Source organism: Nilaparvata lugens, chromosome 6 (genome assembly GCF_014356525.2).
Source record: "Nilaparvata lugens isolate BPH chromosome 6, ASM1435652v1, whole genome shotgun sequence".
Taxonomy (NCBI): Eukaryota; Metazoa; Arthropoda; class Insecta; order Hemiptera; family Delphacidae; genus Nilaparvata; species Nilaparvata lugens.
The window spans coordinates 28,481,054-28,499,172 of NC_052509.1; the positions used below are offsets into that span (position 1 = coordinate 28,481,054).

The 18,119-nt window shown below is 28.1% G+C and overlaps 3 protein-coding genes across 5 annotated transcripts in view; all 3 read left to right on the plus strand.

Annotated features, from left to right (window-relative positions):
• LOC120351873 overlaps positions 1 to 1,342 on the plus strand; it is an 87,812-nt gene extending 86,470 nt beyond the window's left edge. Inside the window, exon 4 of one of the 3 annotated variants that reach the window (XR_005571596.1) lies at positions 1,027 to 1,063. Coding sequence is in view for 1 of the 3 variants with exons in the window: in XM_039430599.1 (XP_039286533.1) it covers positions 1,027 to 1,124 (98 nt within the window). In the remaining 2 variants the exon portion in view is untranslated. Of the gene's footprint in view, positions 1 to 1,026 lie in introns of all 3 variants that reach the window. The other 2 variants (XR_005571597.1, XM_039430599.1) reach the window with 2 other exon arrangements.
• Positions 1,343 to 13,501: 12,159 nt separating this feature from the next.
• Positions 13,502 to 15,264, plus strand: LOC120351875. Its single transcript, XM_039430607.1, has 2 exons — positions 13,502 to 13,623; positions 14,358 to 15,264. Exons 1-2 carry the CDS (start codon positions 13,621 to 13,623, stop codon positions 15,231 to 15,233), a joined length of 879 nt encoding a protein of 292 aa, XP_039286541.1. The 5' UTR covers positions 13,502 to 13,620; the 3' UTR covers positions 15,234 to 15,264.
• A 995-nt stretch (positions 15,265 to 16,259) lies between these two features.
• LOC120351877 (52 kDa repressor of the inhibitor of the protein kinase-like) lies at positions 16,260 to 17,152 on the plus strand. Its single transcript, XM_039430610.1, has one exon. The coding sequence runs from the start codon at positions 16,297 to 16,299 to the stop codon at positions 16,966 to 16,968; it is 672 nt and encodes a 223-aa protein (XP_039286544.1). The 5' UTR covers positions 16,260 to 16,296; the 3' UTR covers positions 16,969 to 17,152.
• The last annotated feature ends 967 nt before the right edge of the window (positions 17,153 to 18,119 follow it).

Here is an 18,119-nt window from a genome sequence, read left to right on the forward strand (position 1 = left end):
CGTTACTTGTACCCGTGTTCAGTTCAAATTTCACTTTCGTTTTACAATAATCACATCCAAGTTCCGTTGTTTTTCCAGTTCCATTTTTCTTCATTACCCATTTATCCATCGTCGCCAATAATTGTAGTGTTTTGGGTGGGTGCACGCAAATTAACCAACATTTTAGAATTCACATAATTCCATTTATTGAACGTTTCATTAATTAAGCAGCAAGAAGAGAAAGGGCCAAGCACACAGGCAAGGCAACATATAAATTCAAAACTGTTGGTCGCACTGCCGCCAACATAACTAATAGAGAAATAATAAATTGTAAATGTATAGTATAATAAAGTAATTCAAAATTGAAATCATTGTTGTTATTAATATATTACTAGGGGTGTTTAAAAAAATGAAGGTCATCAGTCGTCGTGATAAATCTATTTCACTTTCTATCATTATTTATTATTCTTTTATAATATTTTTGGGGCTACCTTGAATTTTTTTCGGGAACCAAGCAAATTCTAATGAAGCAGTATATGTCTAAAAATCCTCTTCTTGAAACCGACACCACTGACTTTCTTGAGTCATCTTCAGTACATGCTTTTCTTTTCAATCATTGCTCGGTTTATTCAAATATAACATAAAAGAATCCATCACCAGCGATAGAATGATACATAACAAGGGTTGATGAAAAGGTTGATGAAAATTATGGAAACAGCCTAATATTTCTTTTACAAGGATAATTGACAGTGAATTTCATTGAGCATCATATTAGATTTAAAAATACTACTTATTGGAAAAGGTAATTGAAAAAAGTACAGTAGCTTTTTTAATTGCAATAAAATCCTCTCAAATAATCATTGTGGAAGAAATTTTAAGCTGTTTCCATAATTTTCACCAACCTTATAATATCATCTCTTTGGGTGTTTTCTTTTCTGATTATAATTATTATTTTAAATGTTTGCATATTTAGACACAAAACTTGCTTAAAAATCAATTTTCATCAACTTCTTTCATTTCTTGTAATGATTTACATTTTTTTTCTAGGCTCTGTGCTGATGGAAGTGAGGAGAAATACTAACGAGATGTCTAGGAGGAAAAATAAAGCTTATGACGAAAATATAGATGAAAATTCTGCACATTAAATTATCTAATTGCAAATGAAAAATTCAAGTTTGTTATTTTATAATGATTGTTGTTCAACTTCATCCAGCAGTGGTGTATTTCATGTATATAAGTATGTAATATAGATTGTGAATTATTATATTTGTTAATTTTTTTCAAATTTTGAATCTTTCATTTTTCAAATCTTTTTATATTTGTTGTATCTTTCAAAATGTTGAAATAAAATTCATTTAAATTCATTCATGCTCATGCTATTGATTAATATTTTCCTCTTCTATTCTAGCCCCTATGTGAATTTGACATCTTCAAAATGTGTATTCTGATTCTTGTGAAGAATAAAACTTGACAAAAATTGAAATACATAGAAAAAATTAATTCTCTGATATGTACATTGTGATACACATCTGATAGGTATATGATATGTACATTGTATACATATCAGAAACGTGCAGATACATATCTGATATGAATCAGTTATGTATCAGATAGGTAAAAATGTCCGCTTTTGTGATATGTATCAGCAAGTATCAGTGATACATAACTGATAGGTATAATTGATACATAACTGATACCTATCATTGATACATAACTGATATGTATCTTTGATGCATATCAGTTATGTATTGCTGATACTTGTTTGGTACATATCACAAAAGTGGACATTTCTACCTATCTGAGACATAACTGATTTATATCAGATATGTATCCATACGTTTCTGATATGTACCGAAGGTTTCAAGGATATGCATCTGATACATAACCGTGCTGTGTGGATATATTCGGCTCAAACAAAAACCTCTCTAAATGGAGGTAAATGATAAGGTTGACAACTTTCAGTTCTGTTGTTTCAACATTTTTTTTTCAAATCACTTCCAAAAAGTTCATGTAGTGCCTACTATTGTGTTTGAGACACTTCTGGTGCTATCATAGTTTCACCACTATTCTGTTCCATAGTCCTATCTCTTGCAGTTGTTAACTATATCTATAATAAAGTAAAGAGCTGGCTTTTACACATACGGAATGGGAAAATCATTTTTGATGCACCATCACGTCTGAACTACTTGACTAATTAACTTGAAATTTTGCATATATTTAGATTCTTAATTAACCAAGGATAGTTATTGGCCTACTCTCAATTCTTCAAAATTGCATTATGTAAAGTTTCCAGTTTGTCAAGTTTGAAAATAGATCCTTGCGGAGCACGGGTTTCTGCTAGTAATAAATATTGTTGTAAATGAATAAAATGTTTATTTTTCCGTCCTTATACAGGATGTATCCCACCAAGGTTATAACAGCCGTTGACCATAGATTCTAGGGTGTGTGTGCCTTGTCTGCGCCTGGGGGAGTGAGGGTCGGCTTAATCTATCATGGCTCATGGCTGTCTGGACAGACTATATAAGCTACCTATTATATAGACTCAATTGAAACAAATTAACAGATAAAAACTAATAAATTTTTAATTACAAGTAATACCTATAACTAATTTACAACATGCACTGGAAAAATTATTGAAACAAAAAAGGCAACTTATACAAAGTGTCCCACCAAGGTTGTAACAGCCGTTGACCATAGATTCTACTCGACATTTCTGACAAAAAATGTTCAGTAAACTTCTTTCCTATCGACCTTAGTTTTCGAGATATATAGATTTTTCAATATTTCCAGAATATGCCCACTCAATAACTTGAAAACTACTGGTCGAATTTCGATATCAAGGGCATTGTTGGAAAGAGAAAACATTTCAAACAAGATTAATGTAATTTTATTTGTTGTAAGATATTTTGTAGTTTTTTTGACCGAAGCAAAGCTGAGGTCTTAGTTTTGACTCAATCGGCTTTTATCTGTTTGTTTTTTGTTTGTACCGCAGTTACAGTCACAGTTATTGTCCGATTTGGTATGCAAGTTCTTTGAAACAAGGCGCAGAAACGTATGTGTAACGATTTTTGGTAAGACCTCCGGTTTTTTGTAATATTAAAAAAAACGTAGAATAGCCTCAAAAGTATCTTTGAAGATACAGCAACTCAAGTTCCTACTTTTTCGCATTCACTTTTACCAGGGCATGGTGTACAAGGCGGTTAGAGCGTGGTTTATCACACCATGGGACCCAGGTTTAAATCTCGGTCTGACCTGATTTTTTTGAAGACAATATTGATTGTTTTAACTTATTCTAATAATATATCATTAATAATATAAATTATCATTATGACTATATAGAATAATAATATAGAATCATCTTATTATTATTAAATTGATTCATCAAATTAATTGGATAAATTATTTTTGAAAAAATCTTTAATATCAACACATAAATAACTATTATTATTCATGTTACAGATAACTCGACTATTTTTGTTGTGGACAATTTTTATAATCATGAAAATGAATCAACTAATACATCAAGAACTATTTTAGTAGTAGACAATATTTAACATCATAAACATTATCTCTTTAATCTTCAACTCCCTTTATTCATAACTATCAGTTATTATTTAAGTTATTTTTAGCTGAATTTTCAGTTTATCAGGTACAATAATTATTGTATTGTATGTATTTCTGTGTCACTCTACAGTGTCAAGTCTTTTGTTTTCCTTTTGGTATGAGATCGGAAACCGATTTGTGAGCATTAACATTCTGCATAGGCATAACAAGCCATAACATTGAATCCATTTTTCATGAAAAACATCATTAGCAACCTCTTGTCATTGTCACCAACAAACCCATCTTATTTAGAATCATTTTCCATCTCACCATCATCTGTGAGACAATTCATCATCTAAATTGCCTACTGCATATTCCATTTTTCCGTCAGTTGACCGATTTCTTATAATTAATTATAATTAAAAGGGCCGAAGATGAAACTTTTCCGGCTCGAAATCGATTTTCAAGTCCAAGGCCGTAGGTGGATCTGATAGGATATACTATTGTTTTTTGGTTTATATGATTTATTTTTATTGTTAAAGGAAAGATTCATGATTTATTGTTTAAGGAAATATATCAATTAAATAATATAGGTTTACTTACAGCAGGCTATGAATGTAGAATTATGTAGTGTGCATTGGTGTAATTTCAAATCATGTAAGAGTGGGACTTTCAGAAATGAAGCAAATAACGAAGAAACATTTTATTATATTGTATGACTATGATAAGCAAACAGTAAAATATGCTACATAATTACCAGAGTAAAATGAACAATTTGAAATTAAAAGGTTTCAAAAATTAATTACAATTCAGCTGATAACAATCTCATATTTTTTACAATAAAAGTAGGTAGATAAAATGAATTATATGGACTCATGATGATTCAATAACACAGGATTATTGAATATATAATGATACTATATAGGTATTCTGATAAAATTTCAAATCATGTAAGTGTGGGAGTTTCAGAAATGATGCAAAGAAATCTATGGAGAAACATTTATATTAATTGTATTATAATTATGACCATATGATAAGCAAACAGTAAAATATGCTAAATAATAATTATTATAATATTTTAAATTGAACGATTATTCATTTGAAACGGAAAGGTTTCAAAAATTAATCACAATTCAGCTGATAGCAATATCATATTTTTCAAAATAAAAGTAGGTATAAATTGTCATATGGTGATGATAACTCAGAATTATTAATAATTTGTATTTATTCTTTTTTGAATAAGGATTAATTTGTTCTTCAACTGTTTCTTTATTTTAGATGCTATAAAGTAGGCCTAAATTCTCAATTAGCATAGAAACTATCACCATATACTAGGAATATATAACCAAATTTGTTGTTTTATTTTTGGTCAAATAAACTGAAAAAAGTATTAGTAATGTATGTAAAACAAAAAGGTTTCTCCAAATTAATTAATAGACTAAAAATATTTTACTTTATAATTTTATTTAATTTTTAAAAAATTTTACGATTGTTCGCGCGAATCTGTACGGACGTGTGTACAAGGCTTTATAGTAAACTATAGAGCGGCTGAGTGGCCACTATTCCTGTTACGAATTGAACATTGGCAGCCATGACAGAGAGAGGCAAGAAGCGGCGGGAAATTTGAATGGCCCTATTGTTATAATGAGAACTTGCATAAAATACAAGGCGCAAATCAGTTATATTTAATAATAACTAAATTGAATTTTTATTGAGCATTTTAAATGTATGTATTACAGTTGTTATGCATCCATAAAATTAACTGTTTGAATTGTTTTACTTGAAGCCTTAGTTACATTGTTGATACTGCTCAGCCGTACAAGTGCTCTACAAGTTGAAAAGCCATACCGTAACTGTAAAATTATGATTTTAGAGATTGGATTTTTATGCTATTTTGAACAAAGAATTCGAGAAACCAGTTTATGTTGACGTTTCTTTGATATCAGCTTACGGTACTTATTTACTTAGTATCTACAATATCTCCAAGTTCAAAACAAGAAGGCAAAGTATGATAGGTAGGTAGTCAAAAAAATAACAAACTAACTTGAAGACACTATTGGACGGTAATATTTCTGTCATATTCAGATCATATGAAATAAGCAAAGACCTTTAACATTATCTCTTTAAGGTCTTTGGAAATAAGTTGTATGAAATAATTTTTTCATGTCATAGAACTATTACCGCCTAATACCGGCCCAACATCACACATAACAGGCATAACATGATCATACATATAAGCTAATGTCTATGTTCATTCCAGTCAAGTTAGTATACCATCATCATCATCATTATTACATATATCACTAGCAGATAACCCGTGCTTCGCAAGGGTCTATTTTAAAACTTGACGTAATGAAATCCAGAAGAATTGAAAATAGGTAGGCCTATAAGAATCCTCGGTTGATTAAGAATTATTTATAAGCAGCATATCAAGTAAATCAGTCCAGTAGATCAAACGTGATGATGCGTCAAACATAATTTCCCCATCCTCTACACACGTGTGTATACATACGTCTTTAAGCCAGATCTTTCCTCTATTATAGTATAGAAGATGATAGATAAATGGATATATCATCCATTTTATCTATCATCTTCTAAACTATAATAAAGGAAATGAATGAGAATACATTTTGAAAGGTTTGAGATATTGATGTGCGGTTTTCACCATACCTTTTCTCTGGAAATCATGTATCATATGACCACCTTTCAATTAAAGAAAGAAATTGTATTCAAAATGGCGGAAAAAATTTGGGTGCAACGGAAAACCTGTTTTTATCATTCGAAAAGGATCCTCAATCATACCTATCTTCTAATTTCCCTTTTAAGAGAAATTTTCTGCTGCTTCCTTACAACAAGTGAAAGTATGACAAACTGAAAACTTGATGTAATCAAAAAAAAATATATATATTGAAGAATTTAAAATAAGTTTATAAACATCTTCGGTTAAGCAAGAATCTATAATGCAAAATTTCAAGTTAATCAGTCCAGTAGTTCAGACGTGATGATGCGTCAAACATAATAATTTTCCTATACTACTTTACACCTGTATACTGTATAATCCAGTTCTTTAATATAATAATTTTTTTAATTCTGACCATATGATTTGGTGATTTTTTTATGAAATCGTATGTACCTACTATTAATGGAGTTTGAACATTAATTTTGAAAAATCTAGAAGGAAAATTGAAATTTGGGCTTCCAGGTGCACGAGATTGACATTTTTAGAATCTATGTTCAAAATTAGGAGATCTGAATCATTCCCGTTTTTCCAGTATGCAATCCACAAGTTGACATGTTTTGATGCGAACAAACAAACACACAAACAAACACAACCCTACTCTCTCTTATTATTATATGGATACTATTATAGTCATGGTCTCTTTATAGACCTTGATTATATTATTTTGTAATATGTAAAATAGACACATACACTATTCTGGTAGAATGTAAGCTGCATGTCCAGTTTCATTTTCAACAAAATAGCATGCATTTTTTCCACATACCATTATAATAATATTCAAAATAATATATTCTCTATTATTTAGTATGATTGTTTACTTTCTGAAATATAATGTACACATTTTATATAATCCAGTTGGACTACAAATGGGTATAAAAGAACCAACGAGAGACAACAATCTAAAAATGATTTGTCTATTTATAATTAATTGAATTAAGTAACATTCTTTAGCACCAAACAATATAAATTTTGCACAATAGTATTCCATAGTTATTAGTAAGTACATGAGTAGATGTTAATATGAGAGTTCTATTCCACTCACTAGAGACACAGTTTTAAGCAGAGAAATAAGTACATTTTCAACCAATAGTCTCCAAAAAAAAATCAATCTAATTTAATTTAATTTAGAATTTATTAAATAAATCAAGAAAATTGAATTTTACTTGGAGACTAAAAGTCTCCATTTTAATTTGATTTAGAATTTAATTTTTAATTTTTTATTAGAATTTTAAATTTTAAAAAATTATGAAAATTCTCTCATTTCTAATATAGGATATTTATCATCATCTTCTAAACCTAATAAAACTAATTTTATTTTAAGTTTATTAAATTCTTTAATAGATTTTTCATCAAACATTTCTAAATACTTTTTTGGTAAATATGTTATAAATTCTTCTAATTCAACTGACATGAAACATCCATTATTTTTTGTTTTGATTTTTTTAATATTTAAAATTTCATATTCTTTATTAATTTCTAACTCTTTTATTTTTTTAGTTATCTTAATTTTTCCATAAATATTGAATTGTTTTATTAATGAAGACATTTTTATATTTCTATTTATATGGAAAAAATTTTAAGATATTTTATATTTTTATAAATCATTATATTGATACTTGAATCTATTATAATATTCATTATTTATTGAAGATATATGTTTGAAAAGTTCAGTCCATCTATCTGTATCAAGAATAATTTTATCATTTCCATTTTGTAAAACTATTTCAGTTTTTTCTCTAACTCCTTTTATAAATACTTGAAATGATTCTGTTAAATTGAATGTTTTAATTTGTTCCATTTATTGAAAAATTTATTCAATAAAAAACATACATCCATCATCTTGAAAAATTATATTTTAATAATATAATTCTTTCATTAATTAAGATTCATGAATAAATTATTATTGTTATAATTATTAATTAATTAAGATTCATGAATAAGGTTGATCTATTATATTATTTTATAAATTAATAAATTAAATTATTAGATTAATTGAGTTCATGAATTAGATCCTATTTTTAAGTTAAATAAATTAGATCCATTTTTAAGTTAAATAAATTAGATCCATTTTTAAGTTAAATAAATTAGATCCATTTTTCAAGATACATGAATTAGATCCATTTTTCAAGATACATGAATTAGATCCATTTTTGAAGATTCATAAATTAAGATTTATTCAATAGGATTCATTTATTTTTCCACATTCATGAATAATTGAAAAGAATGCTAGAGAATACAATTCAATATTATGAATGAGGAAAGAATATAACTACAAAGGAAATTGTAATCAAAGTAGGAAGTTGATATCATACACCCAAAACATTCAGTCTTGTGTTTCATTTTGTTCAGTGCAGTTCATTATTTTCACTCAACTTATTTTCAAGTGATCCATTTAGTTTCAAGGAAGTACTTTGATCCATATAATTCTCATTTAGCTCCAAATGTTTTTTGAGAAACTAAAAAATATTTTACCTTAATTTTTTTCTTAATAAATAGATAACAGAAATCATGAGTAACTCGAATAAAATAACTTGTACACTTTGTAATAGTGAATTATTAAATAAAAAAACTTACACCAAACATTTAGATTCTAAAAAGCATAAAGATAAAGTTCAATTAGAATTTAAAAAATTAAATGAATTAAGAGAATGGGCTGAATTAAATTCTATTTTTAATTATGATAGAATGAATATAGATGCTTTAGAACAAATTAAGAAGAATCCAATTAATTATGAATCATATAATATTGAAAAATTGAAAGAATTAGCTAATAAAAAATCTATAAACAATTTAAATAATTTAAGTAGAGCACAACTTATTAATAGATTAGAAAAAATTGAAAAATTTCCAGAAAGATTAGGATTAAGAAATAATAATTATATAATTGATTTAGCTAATAAAAATAATATTGAAGCAAAAAATAAAAGTAGAAATGAATTGATTATAGCAATTAATAGTAAAAAAAGGAAAGAAATAAATACTAAAAGAAGTAAAAATAGTTTATTTAGTGAATATACTTTAAAAAATAATTCTATCAATAATAATATTGAAGAATATTAAATAGTCAAAGAGAAGAATTAAAATCAAAAATTAATGAGATGCTTAAAATTAATAAGAGTCTTAAAGGACAATTGAGTTTAAAATGTATTTATGGAAGGAAAAATCCAAATGATTTAAAGGTAACACAGAATACTACAAAATATTTCACAACTAAAACTTCTACTTTCATTTTAGATATTGATGAATTTATTGATAACCAATTTAAAGATATTTTATCAAGAGAATCTAGGTATCAACCTAATTCAGGATCAGGATGGTCATTATCAAATTGTGAAAGTTCAATTTTAAGATTAAATAAAAAAGATTCATTAAATGCAGGTTCATATTTTGAATTACCAGAAAATATTAAAAATAAAAAAGCATGTATAAATTTCACTAATAAAGATAATTATTGTTTTATTTATTCAATTTGTTGTGCAATTGATCTCCATAATAGAATAAATTCAATGCATCCAGAAAGGGTGAAACAATATGAAAAATACATAAATGATAAAATTTTTAAAGGATTAGAATTTCCCATATCATTAAAAAATATAAGAATATTTGAAAAAAGATCATTAGAAAATTATGAAAATTATCCAACTTTATCTATTAATGTTTATACTTTAGATAAAGATAGTATTATTCCATTACAAATATCTGAAATTAATGATTCAGAGTTGGTAATTAATTTATTATACATAAAAAAAGATGATAACTCCCATTATTGCTTAATAAAAAATATGAGTAGATTATTGAATGATCAAGTTTCCAAACATAATGGTAAATTATTTATTTGTAGAAGATGTTTATCACATTTTCATTCAGAATATAAATTGAATGAACATTTAGAAATTTGTAAAAATCATGAAGTGGTTAAACCTATTATGCCACAAGAAGGATCAACAGTTTATTTTAAAAATTATAATAAAAAAATTGAACATCCATTCGTAATTTATTTAGATTTTGAAAGTATATTACAAAAAATTGACCATTGTAAAAATAATCCAAATAATTCTTCTACAACTAAAATTCAAAAACATATTCCATATTGTTTTACAATTTATTTAGTTAATAGAGCAGAAAATATATTTTATAAACCAATTTGTTATAGAGCTAAAAATGAAGATGAATTAGAAAAAATTCCAGAATATTTATTTGAAAATTTAGAAAAAATTGCTATAAAATAGCATACAAATATAATTCCGAAAATCAAATTCCAATGGAATTAACTAAATATGAAGAAATAGAATTTCAAAAAACTAAAATTTGTCATATTTGTGAAAAACCTTTTAATGATAATATAAATTATGAAAAAGTAAGAAACCAGTGTCATTTAAGTGGAAAATATATAGGTGCAGCTCATTCAATTTGTAATTTGAATTTTAAACTTCCACAAACTATACCTATTTATTGTCATAATATGAGTGGATATGATACTCATTTATATATAAGAGAGTTATTTAAAAAATATAAAAAGGTAGATCTTATAGCTAATACTGATGAAAAATATATTAATTATTCAGTCAAATCAGGATATTGTTATGAATTTGGTGAAGATAATAAACCAAGAAAAAATATAAAATTTTCATTTGTTGATACATTCAGATTTATGGCTTCATCAATTGAAAAATTAGCAAAATCACTAAAAAAAGAAGATTGTAAGCATATAAATAATTTTATAAAAAATGGAAAAGTTTTAAATGAGATTATTAAAAGAGAATGATGAAGATCATTATTATATTGATTATTAATGATTATTAATTAAGATATATTCATTATATGATTATTAATGATGAAGATCAAATTTTTAATATTTTAAGTGGTAAAGGAATTTTTCCTTATGAATTTATTGATGATTTTGAAAAATTAGAATATAATAAAATTTTAGAACAAGATAAGTTTTATAGTTGTTTAAATCATGAAGGTATAAATACAAAAGATTATTTACATTATAAAATGGTATGGAATAAATTAAAAAATAAAAATTTAGGAAATTATTCTGATTTATATAATATACAAGATGTATTATTATTAGCTGATATATTTGAAAATTTTAGAGATTGTTGTATAAATAATTATAAATTAGATCCTGCTCATTATCTAACAGCTCCATCATTAGCATGGGATGCAATGTTAAAACTTACAAAAATAGAACTAGATTTAATACATGATTATAACATGTATTTAATGATTGAAAAAGGAATTAGAGGTGGTATTTCACAATGTATAACTAGATATTCTAAAGCAAATAATAAATATATAAAAAATTATAATCCAAATAAAAAACAAAATTATTTATTTTATATCGATGCGAACAATTTATATGGTTGGGCCTTATCACAAAAATTACCATATAAAGATTTACAATTTATAAATTCAGATATTAGAAATTTGGATGAATGGGAAGATATAATTAAAAATTATGATGAAAATGATGATGTTGGATATATTTTTTAAGTAGATTTAAAATATCCAGAAGAATTGCATGATAATCATAAAGATTTACCTTTAGCTCCTGAACATTATAATAAAAGATTATGTACAACTCTTTATGATAAAAATAATTATGTTGTTCACATTAGAAATTTAAAATATTATTTAGAGAAAGGTATGATTTTAAAAAATATTAATAGAGTTATAGAATTTAAACAAAGTAATTTTATGGAAGAATATATAAATTTTAATACAAATATGAGAGCTAAAAGTAAAAGTGATTTTGAAAAGGACTTTTATAAACTTATGTGTAACAGTGTATTTGGAAAGACGATGGAGAATGTAAGAAATAGATTAGAAATAAAATTAGGTAATGAAGAATCGTCATACAAATTTTCTAAAAAATCTAATTTTAAAGGATTCAAAATATTTGATGATGATTGTATTGCTACACATTTTCATAAACAAAAGGTTAAATTTGATAAACCAATTTATATTGGATTTTCAGTTTTAGATTTATCTAAATTATTAATGTATCAATTTTATTATGATAAAATTAAAAAATATGATCCAGATGCTAATTTATTATACATGGATACAGATAGTTTCTTTTTAGAAATGAGTAAAGATCCTTATGAAATAATAAAAAATAATCAAAAAGAATTTGATACAAGTGATTATGATAAGAATCATGAATGTTATAATGATAAAAATAAGAAAGTAATTGGAAAATTTAAAGATGAATTAAATGGTATACCTTTAGAAGAGTTTTGTGGATTAAGATCTAAATGCTATAGTTATATGTTTTCAAATAATAAAAATGAAGTAAAATGTAAAGGTATTAAAAAATGTTTATTAATGAACAAAAATATAAAATTAGATGAATTAGATGAAAATACTAAAAATAGATACATAAAAATGGAAAATTTTAAGAAATGTTTATTTGAAGATAAAGAAGAGTATAGAGAAATGAATTGTATTAGAAGTTATAAACATGAATTATACATAATAAGTTTGAATAAATTAGCTTTAAGTTCAAAAGATGAAAAAAGATACCAGGCGCGGATCCACGGGGGGGGGGGGAAGGGGAAATTTCCCCCCCCCAAAATTTTGGCTTAAGCACTATATAGAATTGATTTTTCAACCATTTAAGTGAATATAAATATCTGTACACTAAAACTGAAAAATCATATTCTTTCATATTCAACCTGTAGAGAGAATTGAATATATTCAATATAAAATATAAATATTCCTATTCAATACTCTCTGACTATGAATACATCAATAAACTCTTGTTTGAAGTGCATGAGTATTGTTTCTACTTTCTATAGTTTTTTTAAGACAATTCATCAAAGATGATAATAGTCTAGGCTGACGTCAGGCTGCTAGGTCAGCAATTCTTGTCCACACACTTGTGATGCTTTCTACTGGATATAGAGATCAAAGCGCTCAGTTCCTAGAAAAATACCGGCGTCAACTCCTTTGACGGTCCGAGCGGCGAGCTCCTGCCACCATGACTATCAAAGGAAGCCGACTTGTTTGATCGTAGGCTTGTTATAATTTTATAATTGTTTCTATGAACTAATTATTTGGTCCAGGCTGTGGTTGGTCCGGTAGTCGCCTTTGTGCGATCATTATTTCGTTTTCAACTATGAGAATTGTTAGCTATTCCAAGTAGCACAATTCTCAGAAATTTTATAAATCTGGATGGCAAGCATTTCTTGACTGGTTGGAAATCGTTGAAAGCATTTTAGTTCAGTACTAACAGTCGGTATGGAAACATTATTGGAGTCACATCAACGCAGTCATGTACCAGAACAGCTTGTGATGAAGGAACTGAGGAAATCGCTACATCTCTAGAAAAATATTTTCAACACTTCACAATGGTGAGTATTAAAATGCATTCTATTATGAGAGTATGGGTATGGCATTATTTATGCTAAATAATGATATTATTGGTACATCTCTATTTTTCCCAATTTATTGTAGACTAGAATAAAGATTGATCTAAATTCAATTTAAACCACCGCCAATAAGACATGAATAGATAAAGGGTGTGATTTTATACGTCATGAATTATAATTATTATCGAAGAGAAAATCTACTCACAAATGCTGATTACAGAGAATATTTTATTCAACTGACGTGGAATGACAATATAACATAGCTCATCAGTGCAATAACTAACATAGTTAATGTTTCATTAGATAGGACAGTTGACTTCCACTCATTCTGATTAGATTAACAATAACTGTACAAAAATATAATTACTATTTTTACGTTAAATTCCAGGACGCTTAGCCTACGTCTTGTTGAGAGTCTTGCGAGAAGTAACAGTCACTTGATTTTTTATTATTTATTTTATTATTTGAATTCAGTCTGTGTTTCTGTTTTTACAGCTAGAGCTGATTAATTTGAAAAAAAAAATTCTTATGCTCTATAGGCTAACTTATTATTTACTGTAAACTTCAAAACACCACCTTGTTCATTTTTCAGATAAACAAACTTGTTTTTTTTCTGTTTAACAGTTTATATTTTCCACATTACAGGTGTGTCATGGAAATGTGAAATGAAAGTGCTTTTCATGACTTGTAACTTATAATTTTTTTTTCATTCCCAGGCTCAACGATCCAACCAAAGTCTGATTTCTGCCTTCTTTGGTCAGGCTGCGAAGAAACGCAGAACCGATCAGGAAGAGAGGATTGCTGTAGATGCTACCGAGCCCGCTACTGATTCTCCATCGTTTGCAGATGATACAGTCGAACCTCATCAGGCAAGTGATGACAAAACTTTAGAGAATATTGCTCAGTGCTCATCGGCATCAGCAACTAGTAATCCAGATGCTGAACTCCACCACTTGCAGCACGACTCTTACACCACATCATCTACGGAATCAATGAGGTCAGATGCATGCCCTAATTCCTCATTAAATGACATTGGACATTATATTGGTAAAACCATCGATGAACATACTAAAATGAAATTATTGGAGCAACCGTGGGTCCCACCAGAAAATTACTCTTTTCCTCACTCAAAACGATCTGTATCAGGAAAATCAATAAAAAATTTTCTTAGGCCAAGTCATTTACAGGCACATAAGGATTGGCTCGTACTTTCCGATGTAAAACAAGGGCTGTTCTGTAAATACTGTCCGTGGTTCACTAATCGTAATGAGGGGGGCTACTGCAAGAATGTTGCTCTAAAAACTCTTGTAACCGAACCTTTGAGAAATTTCAAAAAATTAACAGGATCTGATGGACACTTGGAAGTCCACTGCAATACCCAATATCATAAAGATGCCGTGACAGCAGGGAAAAACTTTCTAAGAGTATACCACTGCCCGAAAATGGAAGTAAATAACCTCATCAATGAAGAACGGCTCTCTCAATCCCAGAAAAATCGTCAGAAACTTCTTTCTATAGTTAAAACTGTCATTTTGCTTGGTAGGCAGAATATTCCTATGAGGGGGCACAGAGACATTGGCCACTCAATTTAGAGATGAGTGATACAGTCTCTAATGAGGGTAACTTTAGAGCTTTGATTAAATTTAGAATTGATGCTGGGGATAAAGTTTTGGAGGATCACATCAATACATCATCATCAAGATCCACTTACATCAGCAAATCTACTCAGAATAATATCATAGAGTGCTGCAAAGCAGAAATTACTGATGTTATTCTGAGTAGAATTGCGAAAGCTGAGCTTTATTCGATTATGTTTGATGAAACCAGTGATATTTCACAGAGAGCACAGGTGAGTATTGTACTGCGTTATGTGCACTTTGAAAAGGAATTTGAAATAAGAGAGGACTTCATCACATTTATTGATGCATTTGAAGACATGAAAGAAGCTGATGAAGATAATCTGGGCGACGAAAGAAGTAATAGTGAGGTCGAAATGAGTATTAGTGGTAAGAACCTGGGTGCAATCATTTTGAGAAAAATTGACGATTTAAAACTTCCTTTTGATAAGTGTATAGGGATTGGAACTGATGGCTGTAGCGTTATGCTGTCTGATAATGGGGCTGTCAAGGAGATACAAAAAGTTGCTAAAAATGCTATAACAACACCCTGCTATAACCATAAGTTGAACAATAGCATTTCAAAATGCTCCAATATAAAACTCATAGAGAATTCAGCGAGTGTTCTAAAAGAGGTGATCGCTTTCTTCTCATTTCCAAAAAGAAATACAGCATTGAAAAATTTTCTTGGGAAGAAAATGACTCACCTATGTGAAACCAGGTGGACTGAGAGGCATGATGGAGTTCTTCAGTTCACAACCAGTTAACCTGATATCCTGGCTTGCCTACATAAAATTTCTGAGTGGAAGGATAAAAAACCTCAGGCAAAGCATCCTTATTGATAACCGCCTTATGTGACAGTAAACTAATAATTGGTTTATTTTGCCTTAGTGATATCTTGAGTTTATCTCTGCCATTGAGTAGAATACTACAAAAAGAAACACTGGACCTTTGTAAGTCAGCCGAACTTCTAAATAGCCTTCTAGAGCTGTTGAATGAGAGAAGGCAAAACAGTATTGAGTACTTCAATTGTGTCTACATGCAAGCCCAAGAAATCGCCAGGAAATTGGACGTTGAACTGAAAATCCCAAGATTATGTGGGCGTCAAACTCAACGGTCCAATCATCCATCAGCAACAACAGAAGAGTACTTTAGACTCACTGTGTATGTTCCAGTACTGGATAATATAATTCAGGATCTAAAGACAAGATTCACATCTGATGTCCTTAACGTATTCCACCTCCCCCTACTGCTTCCAGAGGGAATTGTAAATACTAGTGTGCAAGATATGCAAAAATCAATTGATCCTATTATGAATAGATTTGGTTCAATAATGAAAGATAATCGTGACCTGTCTTCCCTGAAGCTTAATGCAGAAATGGCTCATTGGAGAAACAAATGGCAGAGAAATAATAAGGAAGGGTTGCCATTACCAACAAACGCTTTGAATGTCTTGAGAGAATGCGAAAAAGACATCTACCCAATGATCCATTTTCTATTGAGAGTTTTGTGTACTTTACCTGTAAGTAACGCAAGCTCAGAAAGATCTTTCTCAACTCTGCGACTCTTAAAAACTTGGTTGAGGAGTACAATGTCGGAGAACCGTCTAGTAGGATTGGCCCTACTTTACATTCACCCGGATATAGTTATAGATCCTGAAAAAATTGTTGAGAGGTTTGCCAAATCAGGGACCCATAGAATAATTTTATAATTTTGCCTATCCTTGTAAATAAACAATTAATAGAAACTTTGCTACGGTAGTCAAGAATTCTTTTTATTATATTACTGATTGCTTTCCTTATCACAATTACATAAATAATAACAGTTGTTATCATTAGCCTACAGTTTAGTCCTGATTATTGATTTTTTTTCTATTATAGGCCTAATAATTATTATTAGAAATGATTGCTTCTATTAAATTACAATCTGTAAATTGAATTTCCTACATGCATCTAGATTTTTAAACGGAATAGTTCATATAGAATGTCATTGAACTAGAACTGATTATATATATTGTAAAATTATAATTACTGTATACCTATTGTAAATAACTATTGTTCCTGTTTGAATAATAATCCTATTTCCGCTTCTAAGTTCCTAGATTGAAGACTCACTATCAAAGCTTGTAATTTAATTCAGGTAATCGGCTTGCGTTTTGTCAAATAATAACATATATCACAAATGAATTGTCTTAGCCTATCATGAATACTATGTTTTTTTATTTTGATTTTGAAAGAAGAGTTTGTTATAGTAGCCTACTGATTCCGTTGAATTAATAAAATTTTGCATATATTTTTGTCTTCTTTTCTCCTGTTACATAATGTCCATAACGAAATTGAATTGTGAAATTCTGTTGTAATTTATTATTAGTTAATTATTGTTTGTTATCATGTCACAAATCAGGAAATACCGGAGATAGTCATTATATATGAATATAAATATGTGGTAAAATATATAGTGGAAAATGACTATATATAGTCATATATTTTTAGTATTTTAAAGTACCTAAGGAATTTCCCCCCCCAAAATCCGCTGCTGGATCCGCCCCTGAAAGATACATATTGAAAGATAAAATAAATACTTTACCATGGGGTCATAAAAATATAAAATAATAAATAATTTTTAAAAAAATTTAGAGGAATAAATTTTTAAAAAATAATTTTTTAATAAAATGATTTTTTTCAAAAAATTTAATATTTCATTCATCAGAATATATTAATGAAGAGCTATTTAAACCAAATCCTAATTTTCTTTTAGCCCACATTGTAGGAGCAATAACTAAATCCATAGCTCTTTCATTTAAAGTAGCATCTTTTGAAAATAAACGATTTAAAGCTTGATCTTCTAATTTTTTATCAGCTA